Below are 14,080 nucleotides of genomic sequence, written 5' to 3'. Positions count from 1 at the left end.
GCCACCAGCAAAACTGGCGAAGTCAGCTCTAAAGTAACCAAGATGTCCTTCAGCAGGTGAGTGGATATACAAACTGGGGCACATCCAGACAAGGGGAAGGAATATATTCTGTGATAAAAAGAAATGAGCTATCAAGCCACAAAAAGACATGGAGGAACCTTAAATGTCATCTTGTTACCTAAAAGAAGCCAATCCGAAAAAGCTACATACTGTATGATGCCACCGATATGACATTCTATAATAGAAAAGGCAAAACTATAGGGACAATAAAATGACCAGTAGTTGCCAGAGGTTAGGGAGAAGAGAGAGAGAGGGGGACGAATAGGTGAAAGAAACACAGAATTTTTAGGGCAAACAATTTTATGTGATATTGTAATGGACACATGCCATTACACAATTGGCAAAACTCATGGCATGCACCATATCAAGAGTGAACTCTAGCCGGCCACAGTGGCACTCACTTGTACTGTAATCCCAGCTACTCAGGAACCTGATGCAGAAGGATCACTTGAGCCCAGGAGTTCAAGATCAGCCTGGGCAACATAGCAAGACCTCGTCTCAAAAATAAATAAATGAATAAATATTAATTTTTAAAAAAGAATGAACCCTAATTAAACTATTACATTTACATTGTAAATGGTTATAATTGAACCAATGTATATTACGTATAATGTAATATTACATTGTATATTAATATGTATGTTACATATACATTGTAAATGAATCTTGGTTAGAATGTTGCCTGAGTCTAATGATAATTGGTTCTTCAGTTGTAACAATTGTTGCAGATTCAAGAAAGATATTAATGATAGGAGAATCTATGGGGGTGGAGAGAGATGTGTATGGGGATTCTCTCTAATATCTGCTCAATTTTTCTTTAAACCTAAAACTAAACCTATTATTTTACTTTTAATTTTTTTTGTGGGGATGGGGGGGGCGTCTTGCTATGTTGCCCAGGCTAGTCTTGAACTCGTGACTTCAAGCGATCCTCCTGCCTCAGCCTTCCAAAGTGCTGGGATTATGAGCGTGAGCCACCCACGCCTGGCCTCGATCAATATGTTAAGGGCTGGCAGCAGTATGGAGGATGCCTAGCAGATTGGACAGGATGGAAGTTGGAAGGGGAAGTGAGGGCTCCAGTGCTGATGGGGTGAGACTTCCACTCCAGCCAAGAGGGAGTGACAGGGGCCAGATTAATCTCCCACCCAACACAACCCCCAAATATATATTGGGCAAAATATATGATAAAATGTTTTCAAGATGCCGGACATCAGGCAATGAGGGAGGGATAGTGATTCCTGAGAAACCAAACATGCAAGGGAAGTATTATCAGGGACCCAGTGTACTGCCTTAAGAAAGCTCCCAGGACTTGCTGCAGGGGACAGGGAAACAGCCAGAGCCTGTAGACCCCCCTGAGCTGAGAAGATAGAGCTCAGCGTCCAAGGAGACTAAGGTGGGTGGAAACAACCCAAATATCTCCCAACAGGTAAATGTATGAACATGTTGGAGTGTATCCATACTACCCAGCAATGCAAAGGAATGAATGTTTCAGGTGAAACATGCATGTAGCTTGAATCTCACAATTATGATGAGTGACAGAAGCCAGAAAGATTCTACTTCCTGGATAATGCCATCTATTTCAAACTCTAGAAAATGCAAGCTCATTGTGAGTGACAGAAAGTGGGTAAATGGTTTTCTGGGGAAGGACGAAGGGAGAGTGAGAGAACAAGACTCTGTCTCAAAAAAAAACACACAACTGATTGAACTTTTATTATGATGTATTCCATGTACAGTATTTAGGAGATAGGGATGAGCAAAAAGAAAATAAAATTATTAACATAACCCATTTTCCCACCATCCAGAAGTGATTGCTGTTATTAAACAGCTTGGTTCTCATCCACCCAACTGTCCTGTCCTTTATTTGACAGTCTCATCCTGCACTGAGGTTGTGTGCATGTCTGGCTGCCACCCAAGATGAGATTGCATTTTCTGGAGTTTGAAGTAGCTGGAACCCTCTAGTAGGTACCATTTTTGGGAGAGTGTTCTGTTCAGGATCTAACAGTGCCTGGCCTCACCTGGCATGGGCAGATGTTGATGGAATCAAACCACATTGCTCCCAACTCAGGACTGCACCTTCCTCAACACACTTTAATTCCCAAGTTAGGAAAAAATCATTAGGTTGCCTCTCTTTTGCGGCTTGTACAAACTGACCAGGAGAATGTCTTGGGGAATTTAGTAAAGCATCTTAGCTCAGTGGCAGAGAGGATGAGCCTGGTCTCGGAGGGAAGATTAAAAGATCATTGTGTGTTTAAGGTGCAAGTATTTAATGGAATTTAGAAAGGATTTCCTTTAATTACTGGCATATTCAGTGCCTGAGGGTTAGGAAAATCTAGCAGTGCCAAGCCTCTCATCTACCCATGACAGTGGCTGCCTAGTCTTTCCTTTTTTTTTTTTTTTTCTTTTCTTTTTTTAAGAGACAGTGGCATTATCATAGCTCACTGCAGCCTCAAACTCCTGGACTCAAGCAAAACTGGGTGATCCTGCTCTTCCCAAAACTCCAGGAAGGAGAGTTCCTGGAGGTGTCTGGAGGGAAGGGCACTGCCCATCCACACAGAACCACTCACAGCCTCCTCTGCTAGCTGACTAGGTAAAGGCAAAGCTCCAGGGATGGAGGCGGCCCCTCCCAGCAGCCCCGACTTCTGCCATCATCTGACCAGTTCTAAAGCGTGGTAAAGGATGCATGTGGCAATGCACGACCTCTGCCCACTGCTGCACGCGGACAAAAGGAACCTGAGGCTAGCCATTCCCATGGGGGCTAAGTAAGGTTGAGGAGAAGCCAGCCCCGTTCTCAAAATTGAATCTCTGGTGCCCTCTGCTGGCCTTCCTAATCACAACAGTGGGAAAGATACTGCACAGTGGAGATGTGATGGAGGATGACTCCTGGACCGGCCTGAAAACAAAGGATTAAAGCTAATCAAGAATATATATACGTTTCTTTTTGTGAGAAGGAAAAATTTGAAACTGTTCATATTAGATTCCAGTGTCTTGTGGCCCTGAGGGACAAGCACACCTTGGCTCTACCATTTCCTGAGTCCTACCCACATGGTGGCTCCCGTGCCAGTAGGCGGGGCAGTGGCCCCTCTGCCCTAAATTGGGAAAGTGGGAAGGCCACAGTGTGGATTCAGAGCCATACTCTTCCCCACACAGCTACACCATGGACGGTGAACACCTGCTATGACCCAAGTGCTCTAGTGTGGTATCTAATTTTTCTAACAACCCTAACTACAGATAAGAAACCTGAGGCATGGAGAAGTCACTTGACTCACAAAGCTAGACAGCGTAAAAGCTGAGATCCAAACTCTTTTGAAAAGCCCACTTATCCCCAAGATCCTATTGTCCTTATGGGAATGTAGGCAATACAACTGCTTTGCTGTTTCGGATTCGAGAGCAAGATTGAGACTACAGGGCCACGTCCCTTCTCCACCAAGACCATCCAGCTCCCACCCACAATGTTCACACGCAGTATCTGTCAACTCTCTTAACTTTGCTGAGGCCCACACCGGGCTGAGCACTGTGGGGTGCTGGGAGCTCAGCAGTGAACAGGAAGACTGTACCCCAAGATGCACAGCACCAGGTCCACTCAGTCCCCTTCCCATCTCACAGCTCCCATCCTCTTGCCTTACAATAGACGCAGGAAGCTGGAACTGCTAGGGCAAGGGGCAAAATACAGTAGGACTCTCCTCAGGGAAAGGCCTGACCAAAGCCAAGCCACAGTTCCTACCAATAGCCTCTCAGCTTCACAGCTCCGGTAGCTTCAGAGAATTTGTGTGGAACAATCACCCTGGCTGTAAGTCACAAGTGGCATTTAATTACTGACTCAAAGTCCCAGCTACTGGGGAGGCTGAGACAGGAGGATTGCTGAGCCTAGGAGATTGAAGCTGCAGTGAGCAATGATCATGGCACTGCACTCCAGCCAATGAACACGTGGCTCCTCTTTCAATACTTCTCATCATAGCCAGAAACAAGTCCCACTTTGAAGCCAGCATGTCCTAAACCCTTCCTTGAAGTTGGGTGGTATTCCTCTAACAATCGGGGCAGCATTTATGTAGACTTTGGCAGGTAATGTTGTAGGATTAGAATTTACTACCATTTGTCTTTTGTTTTCATTGCATTTATTTTTATACGTTTATTTTCACATTTAATTTTTACTTATGGCTAGTGATAGCAGTATTTAATAACTTCTGACAACATATTAAGATTAAAGATAGTTCCACCGGATCGAGGATTAAGTCACAGGATTGGGAGTTACAGACTTTGAATCTTGGGTCTGCCACAGCCTTGGAAAAATAACAAACTTTCTGAATCTCAGTTTTTCCTCTGTAAAATGGAGATGCTGACTTACAAGATACTCCCCTGCCCCACAAATAAGGGTATAAAAATCAACGTGTTCAATGCATTCATATTATGAATGGAAAGTTCAAGTGCCAAAACTTGGCAAAACACACAAACACAAACATTACAAAAAGACGGTTGTTTCATTTCCTAGTTTTATTAACTAGCCACAGGCCACTGAGGTGACAGATAGTTTCATTCCCTTAATACTTTAGCTTTAAATGTATGACTACCATTACCTACTTAAGTACGAAGCACATACACTAACTTACTCCTTTTCATAGCACTCTGTTTTAGGTTTACTGCAGTATAACATACACAGAATCTATGATTCCATATAGATTTACAGATCAGAAAATGCTTTATCTTTCCAAGTCACTTCTAATCACTGTCAATATAGTAAAACCAGTTTGTTTTTGCAAAAAGTTTCCCTGTAACATCCAAATAGCCACACCAATGTCAATTCCCTACTTTAGTATTAGTTATTTAAGGTGTTCCCATTTGGGGCAAGTTGGGTGAAGGTCACACACGATGTCTCAGTGTCACTTATTTTATTTTTTTGAAACAGGGTTTCCCTATGTTGCCCAGGTTAGTCTTGAACTCCTGGGCTCAAGCGACCCTCCTGCTCCAGCCTGTAGAGTAGCTGGGACCGCAGGGGCACCACACCCGGCTAATTTTCTAATGTTTTCAGAGATGGGGTCTCATTATGTTGCCACCATGCCTGGGATAAATGTTACTTATAAAAATAAAAAACAGAATAGATCATAGAATAAAAACATTTCAGCTCAAATTTAAAAAAAATCTGAAAGGTCGTGGGAAAGTTTGAGAGTCACCTGACCAATGTCATGGGGACTGTGAGGCCCAGTGGGGGGAAAATAAAGGATTATGTAAAAGGCTCATTACTAGCTCTGGCAGTGATAAACATTACAAGGTCAAGTCACTCTGCTCTCCCCAACTGCTAAACCAAGAAGGCTCTGAATTAACTTCAGCTAACAAGGAACAAAGAGAAAGAGAGAAAGGCTTCACCAAACTTGTAAAAACCTAGTGAAAGGACACTCTACACATAACATCTCAGTGACTCTGCACGTGGGGCTCACTCACACCAATTGCACAATTCCGGGCAAACAGTCTGCCAGGGCTCGGAGCCCTGAACTCATTTCGGGACCTCCGATTGCACCAGCGAGTCGGCCTGGCTCAGGGCGAGCCTGTCCTTCTTCTCCTTCTGCAAGACCTGTTCCTCCCACAGAGCCTGGTCCACCTGATCATCAGTGAGCACGACGGGCTTGTACTTCTCGTCGAAGAGCCGCTCATTGGTCTCGGAGTGCAGCTGGTGGGGCCCAACGACGCGCAAGTGTGTCGGCAGGTGAAGGAACTCTTCTTCGTTGATGTCGCAGTCGCGCATCCGGGCCCCTAGCACCCACCAGCGACCCACAAAGCCCACATCCAAGATCCGGCCCGGGAAGTCGGTCCAGCGGGGCTGCAGGTAGCGGCAGCGGGCCTGATAGAGGCTGGCCTGGGCGTCAAAGGGCGCCTCGTACACGAGCGAGCAGAGCCCCAGGTTCACGTGGCGCAGGCAGCCGCGGCCTCGCAGCCAGAGCAGCCGCTGCACGTAGGCTTCCGAGTCGCGGTTGCGCGTGGCCGGCGCCAGCAGCAGGAGGGTCCCCGACGAGTCGAGCAACGCCTCCTCGAAGGCAGCCTCGCTCGGCGACAGCGCGCAGCAGGCCGCCGCGCCGCCCAGCAGCCCCATATATACCGCCGCGCGCCCCGGCCGGGCCCGAGCGGCGGCCGCCGCGTCCCCGCAGGCCTCGGCGTAGTCCCGGAGCAGCGAGCGGGCCCAGGCGCCTGAGGGGAGAGAAGCGCGGTGAGAGCGGCCCGACCCCTGCAGCAGCCCATCCCTTCGCCTTCCGCTACTACTCACCCAACCGAGCCCACACGCCCGGTTTCTCTGCCGCCGCGTCGCCCGCCTCTACACGGCCTCGGGACCAAAGTCTCTTCAGAGCGGCCGCCGCCATCCGCCTTGGGGTCCGTTTTCCGAAAAGGAACTCTTGATGCGCGGGAGCCTTTTGCGCACGCGCCAACGTGGCCGGAAGTGGCTTCCCATCGGAAGAGAGTAGAAAACGGAACGTCACCGGATGTTGCTGTCCGGTCCAAGCGGGGTCGCGTCTGGCTGGTGGGCGGGCCGCGCAGGCGTAGAGAGCTCCAGCCGCGCCGGCTCAGGTGGACTCAGGTGAGGTAGGCAGAGTATACCTGTGGGGCCCGGGCGGCCAGTGCAAGCCCCCGTGGGCGCAGTTAGCCGCCAGGTAAGGCTCGAGGCTGACGGACAGGCTCCGGAAGGGGCGCGGGCCCGCTCGGCCTGTATTCTCAGAGAGGGATGTGGTGACGCCCCTGAGCGACCATGGCAGCGGCCGACGAGCTGACCTTCCACGGTGAGTGCGGCCCAGACGTGGCCGGAGCTCCTACTCCCGCCCCTCGCCAGAACCTCCCATGCAGCTTCCAACTCCTCTAACCCGAACCCCAGTGGGCCGTGAACCCTGACCCCCAGGGAGAGACACCCATCCCTAACTCGAACCCCGCTCCCATCCTGAACTCAGACCTCAAACCTGAGCTTCTAGTCCCCAGATCTTGACCCCATCCCAGGACCAATTCTAAATTGCAGTCCATGTTAGGGAAAGGGAACAGACCTACTCTCCGTTCCCCCAAACTGAGGATGTTGGGCCCTGCCTAGGGAGAGCACTGAAATTATCACAGAAGCCCACCAGATGAGCAGTGGGCCAAGCCAAATTGTTTCCACCCCAACAATATGCCAGTGTCCCGTATTCCCTCTCCATAGAATTTGAAGAAGCCACTAATCTTCTGGCTGAGACCCCAGATGCAGCCACCACGAGCAGAAGTAATCAGTTGACCCCACAAGGGCACGTGGCTGTGGCTGTGGGTTCAGGTGGCAGCTATGGAGCCGAGGACGAGGTGGAGGAGGACAGTGACAAGGCAGCGGTGAGTCACTTAAGTCCCCGTGCCCTGCCTCTGTCCAGCCCCCAGCTGACCCAGGCTGTCAGGGCAGGCACTGAAAGCCTGTGCTGTGCAGCTCTTACAGGAGCAGCAGAAGCCACAGCCTGGATTCTGGACCTTTGGCTACTATCAGAGCTTCTTTGACGTGGACACCTCACAGGTCAGGCCTCAGAAGCAGGTGGGATGGGGCTTAGAGTCTCGCATGGGGTTCAGCCACCATTCACCTGGGCATGGCTCCGTGGGATAAAAAAGCTCCCACCCAGGTGGTTAGAAGGGACCATAACTAAGGGTTATGGTGTGTCCAGGGCTGTGGTAAAATAGGGGAGACACACCATCTGGTGGCTCAGGGAAAGGCCTCCTGGAGGAGGTGAGGAATTTGCTGAGATCTAAAGGGGAAGGAAGATTTCCCCAGGACAGAGTAGGGGAAGCAGAAGTATGTTCCAGGCACCAGGAACAGCATATGCAGAAGACCAAAGGTGAGAGGAAGCATGTGAAGTGTCTCAGAAGCTTCCTGGTGCTGGATCTGGCTGGAGAGTGTGAGATGGGTGTCAGGCAGGCAGAAGCCACATCACCAAGGGCCTTTGTTAAGGAGCTGGGGTTTGGGTTTTATCCTGAGGGTGATGGGGAGTCAGGGAAGGGTTTGGAGCAGGAGAGGAAGGGGTAGAATGAGCAGACGTGCACACGGAACATGGATGGGAGGCCCCGTCCTGTACCCTAGCCTTGTCCCCCAGGTCATGGACCGGATCAAAGGCTCACTGCTGCCCCGGCCTGGCCACAACTTTGTCCGGCACCATCTGCGGAATCGGCCGGATCTGTACGGTGAGCGAGGTTGTGCATTTGGTTCAGTGGATTATTCACTTTACAAATGTGGGTTGAGTGGCAGGCCCCAGTGTTCAGTTGAGAACAAATCAGTTGCACAGACCAGGAGACTTACCTTCTGTTCAGGGAGATGGAGACAGACTGCAGAGGTGGCGGGGCCAGAGAGCAGCAGAGCAGTTCAGAGTGTACACGGCCTTGCTGTCCTGCACAGGAGCTTCAGGGCAGGCCTCCCTGAGGAGGGTAAGGGAATGAGCCTTGTTGACATGGGGAGGAGCGGGAGTGACCTAGGGGAAGAGGGTTCCAGAAAGTGCCTAAGCTCTGCGGTGGGAACTCGCCTGAACTGAAGGGTGGGTGTGTCACTGGAGCTGAGTGAGCTGCAGCTGGGAGCTCGCAGAGGTGAGGGGACAGATCACATGGGCCTCCCACGCTGTGGTGAGAAGCGATCTCAGTTGCATGTTCTCAGGGTTCCTCTGGCCACTGTAGGGTTCGAAGGCAGAAGCCAGGAGATGGCGCAGAGGTGGTCACGGTAGGCGCAGGCTGTGGGTGGCTGGATTCATAGAGGGACCAGACTTGCTGTCAGAGTAGATGGGGGCAAGGAGGGGAGGAGCCGAGGATGGCTCCAGGGATTTCTGCCACGATTGCTAGAGGGATGGAGTTGGAGATGCCCCTGTGGGAACTTGAACATGAGCCTACAGTTCAGGGCAGAGGCCCCAGGGTTGGAGGGGGCACGCCAGGAGTGAGCACACACATAGGGGAGGAGGTCGGGGAGTGCAGGGGGAGGCCATAGAGGTGGAAGGATTGCCCTTAGCGAGGTGAGACAAAGGCCAAGAGCATGCAACCCTGAATCCACGTTCTGAGGGTTTCCACAGGGGAATGATAAGTGGAGAGCCGGCACTGGATTTGGCCACCAGGTCACCAGTGACCTGGTGAGTTGGGTGGGTGGCTTTGGAAGAGGCTGTGGTCCCAGCACGGATGAGATGGGACACGTCCTACTGTCCTGGGAGTGCTGGGTCTGGGAGCCTCAGTGGCCCCTCCTCTCCCCAGGCCCTTTCTGGATCTGTGCCACGCTGGCCTTTGTCCTGGCTGTCACCGGCAACCTGACACTGGTGCTGGCCCAGAGGAGGGACCCCTCCATCCACTACAGCCCCCAGTTCCACAAGGGTAAGCAGGTCCAGCACCCAGCAGGGCTGGGGGAGCCAGGGGTTCCCAGGAACAGGGGTGACTGCCCACCTTGCCCCCAGTGACTGTGGCCGGCATCACCATCTACTGCTACGCGTGGCTGGTGCCGCTGGCGCTGTGGGGCTTCCTGTGGTGGCGCAAGGGTGTCCGGGAACGCATGGGGCCCTACACCTTCCTGGAGACCGTGAGCGTCTACGGCTACTCCCTCTTCATCTTCATTCCCATGGTGGTGAGTGTGGCCCAGTGAGGAGTGGGTGCTGGGTGCCATGTGGGGGGGTCACCCAGTGTGGTCACCAGCTGCCCATGTCCTCCCTAGGTCCTGTGGCTCATTCCCGTGCCGTGGCTGCAGTGGCTTTTTGGGGCGCTGGCCCTGGCCCTGTCAGCTGCTGGGCTGGTGTTCACCCTCTGGCCGGTTGTCCGAGAGGACACCAGGCTGGTGGCTGTGGCGCTGCTGTCTGCCGTTGTGCTGCTCCATGCTCTCCTGGCCCTGGGCTGTAAGGTGCATGTCTAGGGTGTCCCAGGCGGGGCTGCGGGCTGTGGTGGTGGGTGGGGTGGTGGGCTGGCCCTGCTGCTGACCCCGGGGGGCTCGTCCAGTTGTACTTCTTCCAGTCACTGCCTCCGGAGCACCTGGCGCCTATGCCCCAAGTTTCACCTCTGCCCCCAAATGTGCCACTGCCATCCACCCTGCCGCAGTCCATGGCCACCTCCTAAGAAGGCCCAGATCCTGCAGGTAAGGAGCCGCTTCCAGCTGTGCGAGGGCACTGCCCTCCGCCAGCCCCCAAAGTGACAAGTCCTGGGTCTGCTACTGGGAGTTTGTTTTCCAGGGAAAACCTCAGGGGACATGTCTGTCTGTCAGCCACACCCCGACGATGACTGGAGGCTCCCTTGACACCTCAAGATCACTCTGCTGCTTTCCAGACTTTTCTTACAAAGCAAACACGTTTATTTTCTATGCAAAGGTGATTCAGAGAATTTATATAAAGGCGGGGGAGGGGCAGCTGAGCAGGGTGCTTCCGCCAGAGCAGGGCCAGGGGCCCCCACAACCCCGGCTGCCTGCGGGGACCTCCTGCTTTCCCTGACACGACTCCACTCGCCCGCCGCAGGAGGCAGGGCCAAGGGGCAGCCCCTCCCGAGCGCCCGTCATGCCTGGTTGCGCGCTGCGGGGCCGCACCCGGCCTGAGCTCCAGCTCTGGGTTTGGGGTGTTAGAAACGAGGGAGCAGAAGGAGAAGAAAACTGCCTGTGCTGAAACACACATTTCCTCGGCTGTTTATTTCATTTTTCTCTTTCTTTTTTTTTTTTTTAAAGGGGGAGGTCCCTGCATGGTCCCTTCCCAGTCTGGGGAGGGGCCAAAATGCCATCCTAGTAGTAGGGACTGGAGCGTCTATGCGTATGGAGGGGAAATACACAGGCCTGACATTAGCTACAGGGAGAAGGACGCCTTCCATGACAGATCCTTGAGGTGTGTCTGTCTGCCCCAAGTGGCTGACGGTGACTCTCCCTCCAGGCCCAGGGCCTGCGGCCACGTGTTCTAGCTCTGGGTGTGGGGTGCAGGGGACCTGCAGGGGCTCAGGGACAGGACAGCAGCAAGAGGCAGGGGCCGAGGACGGAGGCCTTCCTGACAATGGGGTGGGTCGTACATTCAAGTGTGAGGTGAACCCTTTGGTGGGGAGGGGCCTTGGCAGGCCGCCCTCACCGCTGAGCCTCTGAGTCTGGGGGAGGGGCTGCTGGCTCGGCCTGCCAGCCTGGCTTCTCAGAGGGTCTGTGGATTGACACTGGTTCTTTTTGTAAAAAAATAAAATTAAAAAAAGCAGCATGTCACGCCCGTTGTGACCAAGGCCTGGTCGCCGAAGGGGAGGCCCCGCCTGGCCAGACCGCCTTCCCTCTGGAGCCAGGCCAGGGGCAGGTGCCGAGGGATGTGCAGGGCAGCTGCTCCCCTGCACCCCCCCCCCCCCCCCCCGCCACCACCCTGTCGCAGCTGGCAGGCCCCAGCATGCCTGTTATAGCAGATGTCAAATCCAGGTCAGGGTGGAGAGGGCAGGAGGTGGGGACAAGGACTCCCATGACATGATCTTGTGTAAAATATGGCAGCGACACGCGCTCAGGGCCAGGATGTGGGGGTGGGGTGAGGTGGGGGTGGCGGCAACATTGTGTAAAAAAGTGTCCAAGTTCCCATAGCAAAGAGGGCTGTGACCAGGTGTTCGGGCTCCTCCAGTACAAGGGGGAAAGCCGCCAGGTGGGGCAGGATGGGCGGGGGCGTCATTTGGTTTCCTGGTGCTGTCAGTCCGTGGGGCGGGGCCCCTAGCTCCCGTAGTGCATGGTGTTGGTCGGGATGGACATGGGTGAGGCCATGGAGATGGCGGGGCCGCCCATGGTGAACTGGCTGTTGACTGCATAGTGCGAGCTCGAGCCGCCGCCGCTGCCCTGGGCGCCGGAGGACCCTGCAGGGTGGGCATTGGCACTGAGGGGCCAGCGCTGTGCCCGGCCCACCCGGCCCCCGGCAGAGTCAGAGACAGAGAGAGAGAGGGCAGGCAACAGGGCAGGCTGGCGCCCAGACAGACGGACAGCGACATACGCTAGCTTGGGCCCCCAAGGGACCCGCCCCTGCCACCCGCCGTTACCTTGGACAATCCCCGTGCTCATTATGGAGCCCATCCGGGAGTGGGTGTGATTGACAATCCCCGTGTTGGCTGCGTAGCGAGAGGGAGGAAGGAAGGAAGGGAGACGGCGTCACCGCCCCCAGCCACGCAGCCCACAGTGTAGGCAGCAGAGCGAGGCAGAGAGGATCCAGGGCCTTAGCCGAGAGCCCCGAGGAAGAGCAAGAGGTGAAGGGACCAAGCACAGGCTGACCTGGCCAGCCGCCAGCCCCTCCCAGCCCCAGAGCAGCCCTGGGCACCACCCGCTGTCGCCCCACTGGGGGGCCACTCACCTAAAGGAATCAGGTTGTTGTGGCCCACGCTGGAGCCGCCGGCGATAACACTGCTCAGGTCGTAGGCAGTCGGCATCCCTGCACCAAGGGGGAGATGTCAGTGTCCTGTGTGGGGGTGCCAGAGGCACACCCCAGGGCAGAGGAGGGGCTGGGCCTGTCACCCAGGGCTGCTGGCTGTGCCCTCCCCTGGTGTGGGCCGGCGCTATGGGTGGGGCTGACTTACCAGCCACGGCCATTCCGCTGCTGAGGTTGTAGGTGCTGCCCGTGTTCCACATGTTCTCGGAGGGAGATGTGTAGTGGGAGCCAGGTGGGGGCGAGGGCGTCGTGCCTGTGTATCTGTGGCAGAGACAGGCCCATGGGCAGGGCAGGCCGGCGGGGTGTGGGGTGGCTGCAGGGCCCGGGGCAGCACCCCCCAGTGGGCTGAGGGCCCCTCCTACCTGAAGAATGGGTTTTTCAGATCCAGGAGGTTACTGGATTTGGAGCCTGTCTGGTCTACCTGGGCCACAATACTGATGTCATAGCTCTGTCTGTGGAGAGGGCACGGAGGTGACGTGAGCCAGGGGGCGGATGAACCTGCTTCCCCCAGCCCCAGGCAGCAGCTCACACCTTTTGTTGGCAATAAGCAGACATGTCCCTGAGAGCGTGTCCCCAGCCTTGGCGAACAGTGGTGACTGGAACAGGCACCGGACCTGGTACCAGTGGGTCAGGGGCTCCGTTGGGGCCGTGGACAACCACACGGTCATTCTGTCAAGAGGGACAGGCATGCACTTGACTGGGCCAGTGCCACCACTCGGGCAACCTCCCACCCTGTATACCTTGAGTTCTCCCCAAGTGTCCGCCCCGCTGTGATGGGTCCCCCTGGGGCCTTGGAGCTGAGACAGGCTGGCTCCCAGGCACACACACATGCACATACACGTGTGCACTAGGGATCTGCAGCCACGAGGTGCCTACTCACCCTGACACATCATGCTGAGAGACAAGACAAGGGCCCACGAGGGACAGTACTCAGAACACAGCAGACACACACGCCCCACCCACAACAGTCTCTTGCTCAAAGACAAGCTCTCACCCCCTTTTGGAAGGGACAGTGGAGCTGAGAAGAGTCATGTCCCAAGCTCCCAACCCCCAGCCCAGCCCGGGTCACAGCGGCAGGAACCCCTGGGAGCAGCATGGCCTGCTCTGCTGCACTCACATGGAGCCGATGAAAGCAACGTCAAACCAGAAAGCCAGGCCGTGGACCAGCCCTGAATGCAGCATGTGGAATTTGAATGGGATTTCTATCCTGGAAGGCAAAGGGCAGTGGCTGCTGGGACAGAAGAGGGGGGCCCAGTGCAGAGGCCTGGGGCCCCTGCCCTCCTGCCCTGGGACAGCAGGATGCCAGTGGGAGCCAGTGGTGGCCTTGACCTTCGGCCCAAGCTGGGCCCAGGACGGGGCGCGCGTGCCGGTACCTGTGCAAATCTCCTTCTTTGGCTTCTAAGAAGTTCACTGTGTACTTGACAGACTTGGCCATCAGGATCCGGATGTCAAATGTGTCCTGAGAGAGACCACAGGTGTGACCTGGATTCTGGCGCAGGGGCCAGCGTGGAAAGGGAGAGCCCTGTCCCTTCCCCAGGGTCTCGGTCTGGCCATGGCCTCTAGGCCGCTGGGCTAAAATCAGCTTGCCCTTCTCAGACCTGGCACAGGGGAGGGTGACCTGGTGGGAGGGCAATCAGGTGACAGCTTGAAAAGTGACAAATGTTCATCCGCAACAGAGACTTGGC

At 54.8% G+C, this 14,080-nt stretch overlaps 3 protein-coding genes across 5 annotated transcripts in view; 1 reads left to right on the top strand and 2 right to left on the bottom strand.

The window, feature by feature from the left end:
* Window positions 1-5,121: 5,121 nt before the first annotated feature.
* TIMM29 (translocase of inner mitochondrial membrane 29) lies at window positions 5,122-6,587 on the bottom strand. Its single transcript, XM_045546095.1, has 2 exons — window positions 6,308-6,587; window positions 5,122-6,231 (listed from the first exon to the last, which is right to left on the bottom strand). Exons 1-2 carry the CDS (start codon window positions 6,399-6,401, stop codon window positions 5,543-5,545), a joined length of 783 nt encoding a protein of 260 aa, XP_045402051.1. The 5' UTR covers window positions 6,402-6,587; the 3' UTR covers window positions 5,122-5,542.
* YIPF2 (Yip1 domain family member 2) lies at window positions 6,422-11,204 on the top strand. 2 transcript variants are annotated; one of them, XM_045546074.1, is made up of 9 exons: window positions 6,422-6,815; window positions 7,220-7,380; window positions 7,472-7,555; window positions 8,127-8,223; window positions 9,259-9,375; window positions 9,456-9,622; window positions 9,710-9,892; window positions 9,988-10,123; window positions 10,218-11,204. In XM_045546074.1, the coding sequence occupies exons 1-8, from the start codon at window positions 6,785-6,787 to the stop codon at window positions 10,102-10,104; spliced, it is 957 nt and encodes a 318-aa protein (XP_045402030.1). In that variant the 5' UTR covers window positions 6,422-6,784; the 3' UTR covers window positions 10,105-10,123; window positions 10,218-11,204. The 2 variants fall into 2 exon arrangements, with proteins under 2 accessions (XP_045402030.1, XP_045402039.1); XM_045546083.1 differs by having other exon boundaries at window positions 6,424-6,815; window positions 8,127-8,214.
* A 355-nt stretch (window positions 11,205-11,559) lies between these two features.
* CARM1 (coactivator associated arginine methyltransferase 1) overlaps window positions 11,560-14,080 on the bottom strand; it is a 38,933-nt gene continuing 36,412 nt past the window's right edge. Inside the window, exons 9-16 of one of the 2 annotated variants that reach the window (XM_045546055.1) lie at window positions 13,769-13,854; window positions 13,513-13,602; window positions 12,927-13,064; window positions 12,758-12,847; window positions 12,544-12,656; window positions 12,321-12,398; window positions 12,013-12,081; window positions 11,560-11,832 (exon numbers count right to left, since the gene is read on the bottom strand). In XM_045546055.1, the coding sequence (XP_045402011.1) occupies window positions 11,693-11,832; window positions 12,013-12,081; window positions 12,321-12,398; window positions 12,544-12,656; window positions 12,758-12,847; window positions 12,927-13,064; window positions 13,513-13,602; window positions 13,769-13,854 (804 nt within the window). In that variant the 3' untranslated portion in view covers window positions 11,560-11,692. The remainder of the gene's footprint in view (window positions 11,833-12,012; window positions 12,082-12,320; window positions 12,399-12,543; window positions 12,657-12,757; window positions 12,848-12,926; window positions 13,065-13,512; window positions 13,603-13,768; window positions 13,855-14,080) is intronic. The other variant, XM_045546063.1, reaches the window with a different exon arrangement.

The sequence above is a fragment of the Lemur catta genome, chromosome 1 (genome assembly GCF_020740605.2).
Source record: "Lemur catta isolate mLemCat1 chromosome 1, mLemCat1.pri, whole genome shotgun sequence".
In the NCBI taxonomy this organism is placed as follows: domain Eukaryota; kingdom Metazoa; phylum Chordata; class Mammalia; order Primates; family Lemuridae; genus Lemur; species Lemur catta.
Note: the sequence above shows the minus strand (reverse complement) of the source record. Positions and strands in the feature narration are given on the sequence as shown.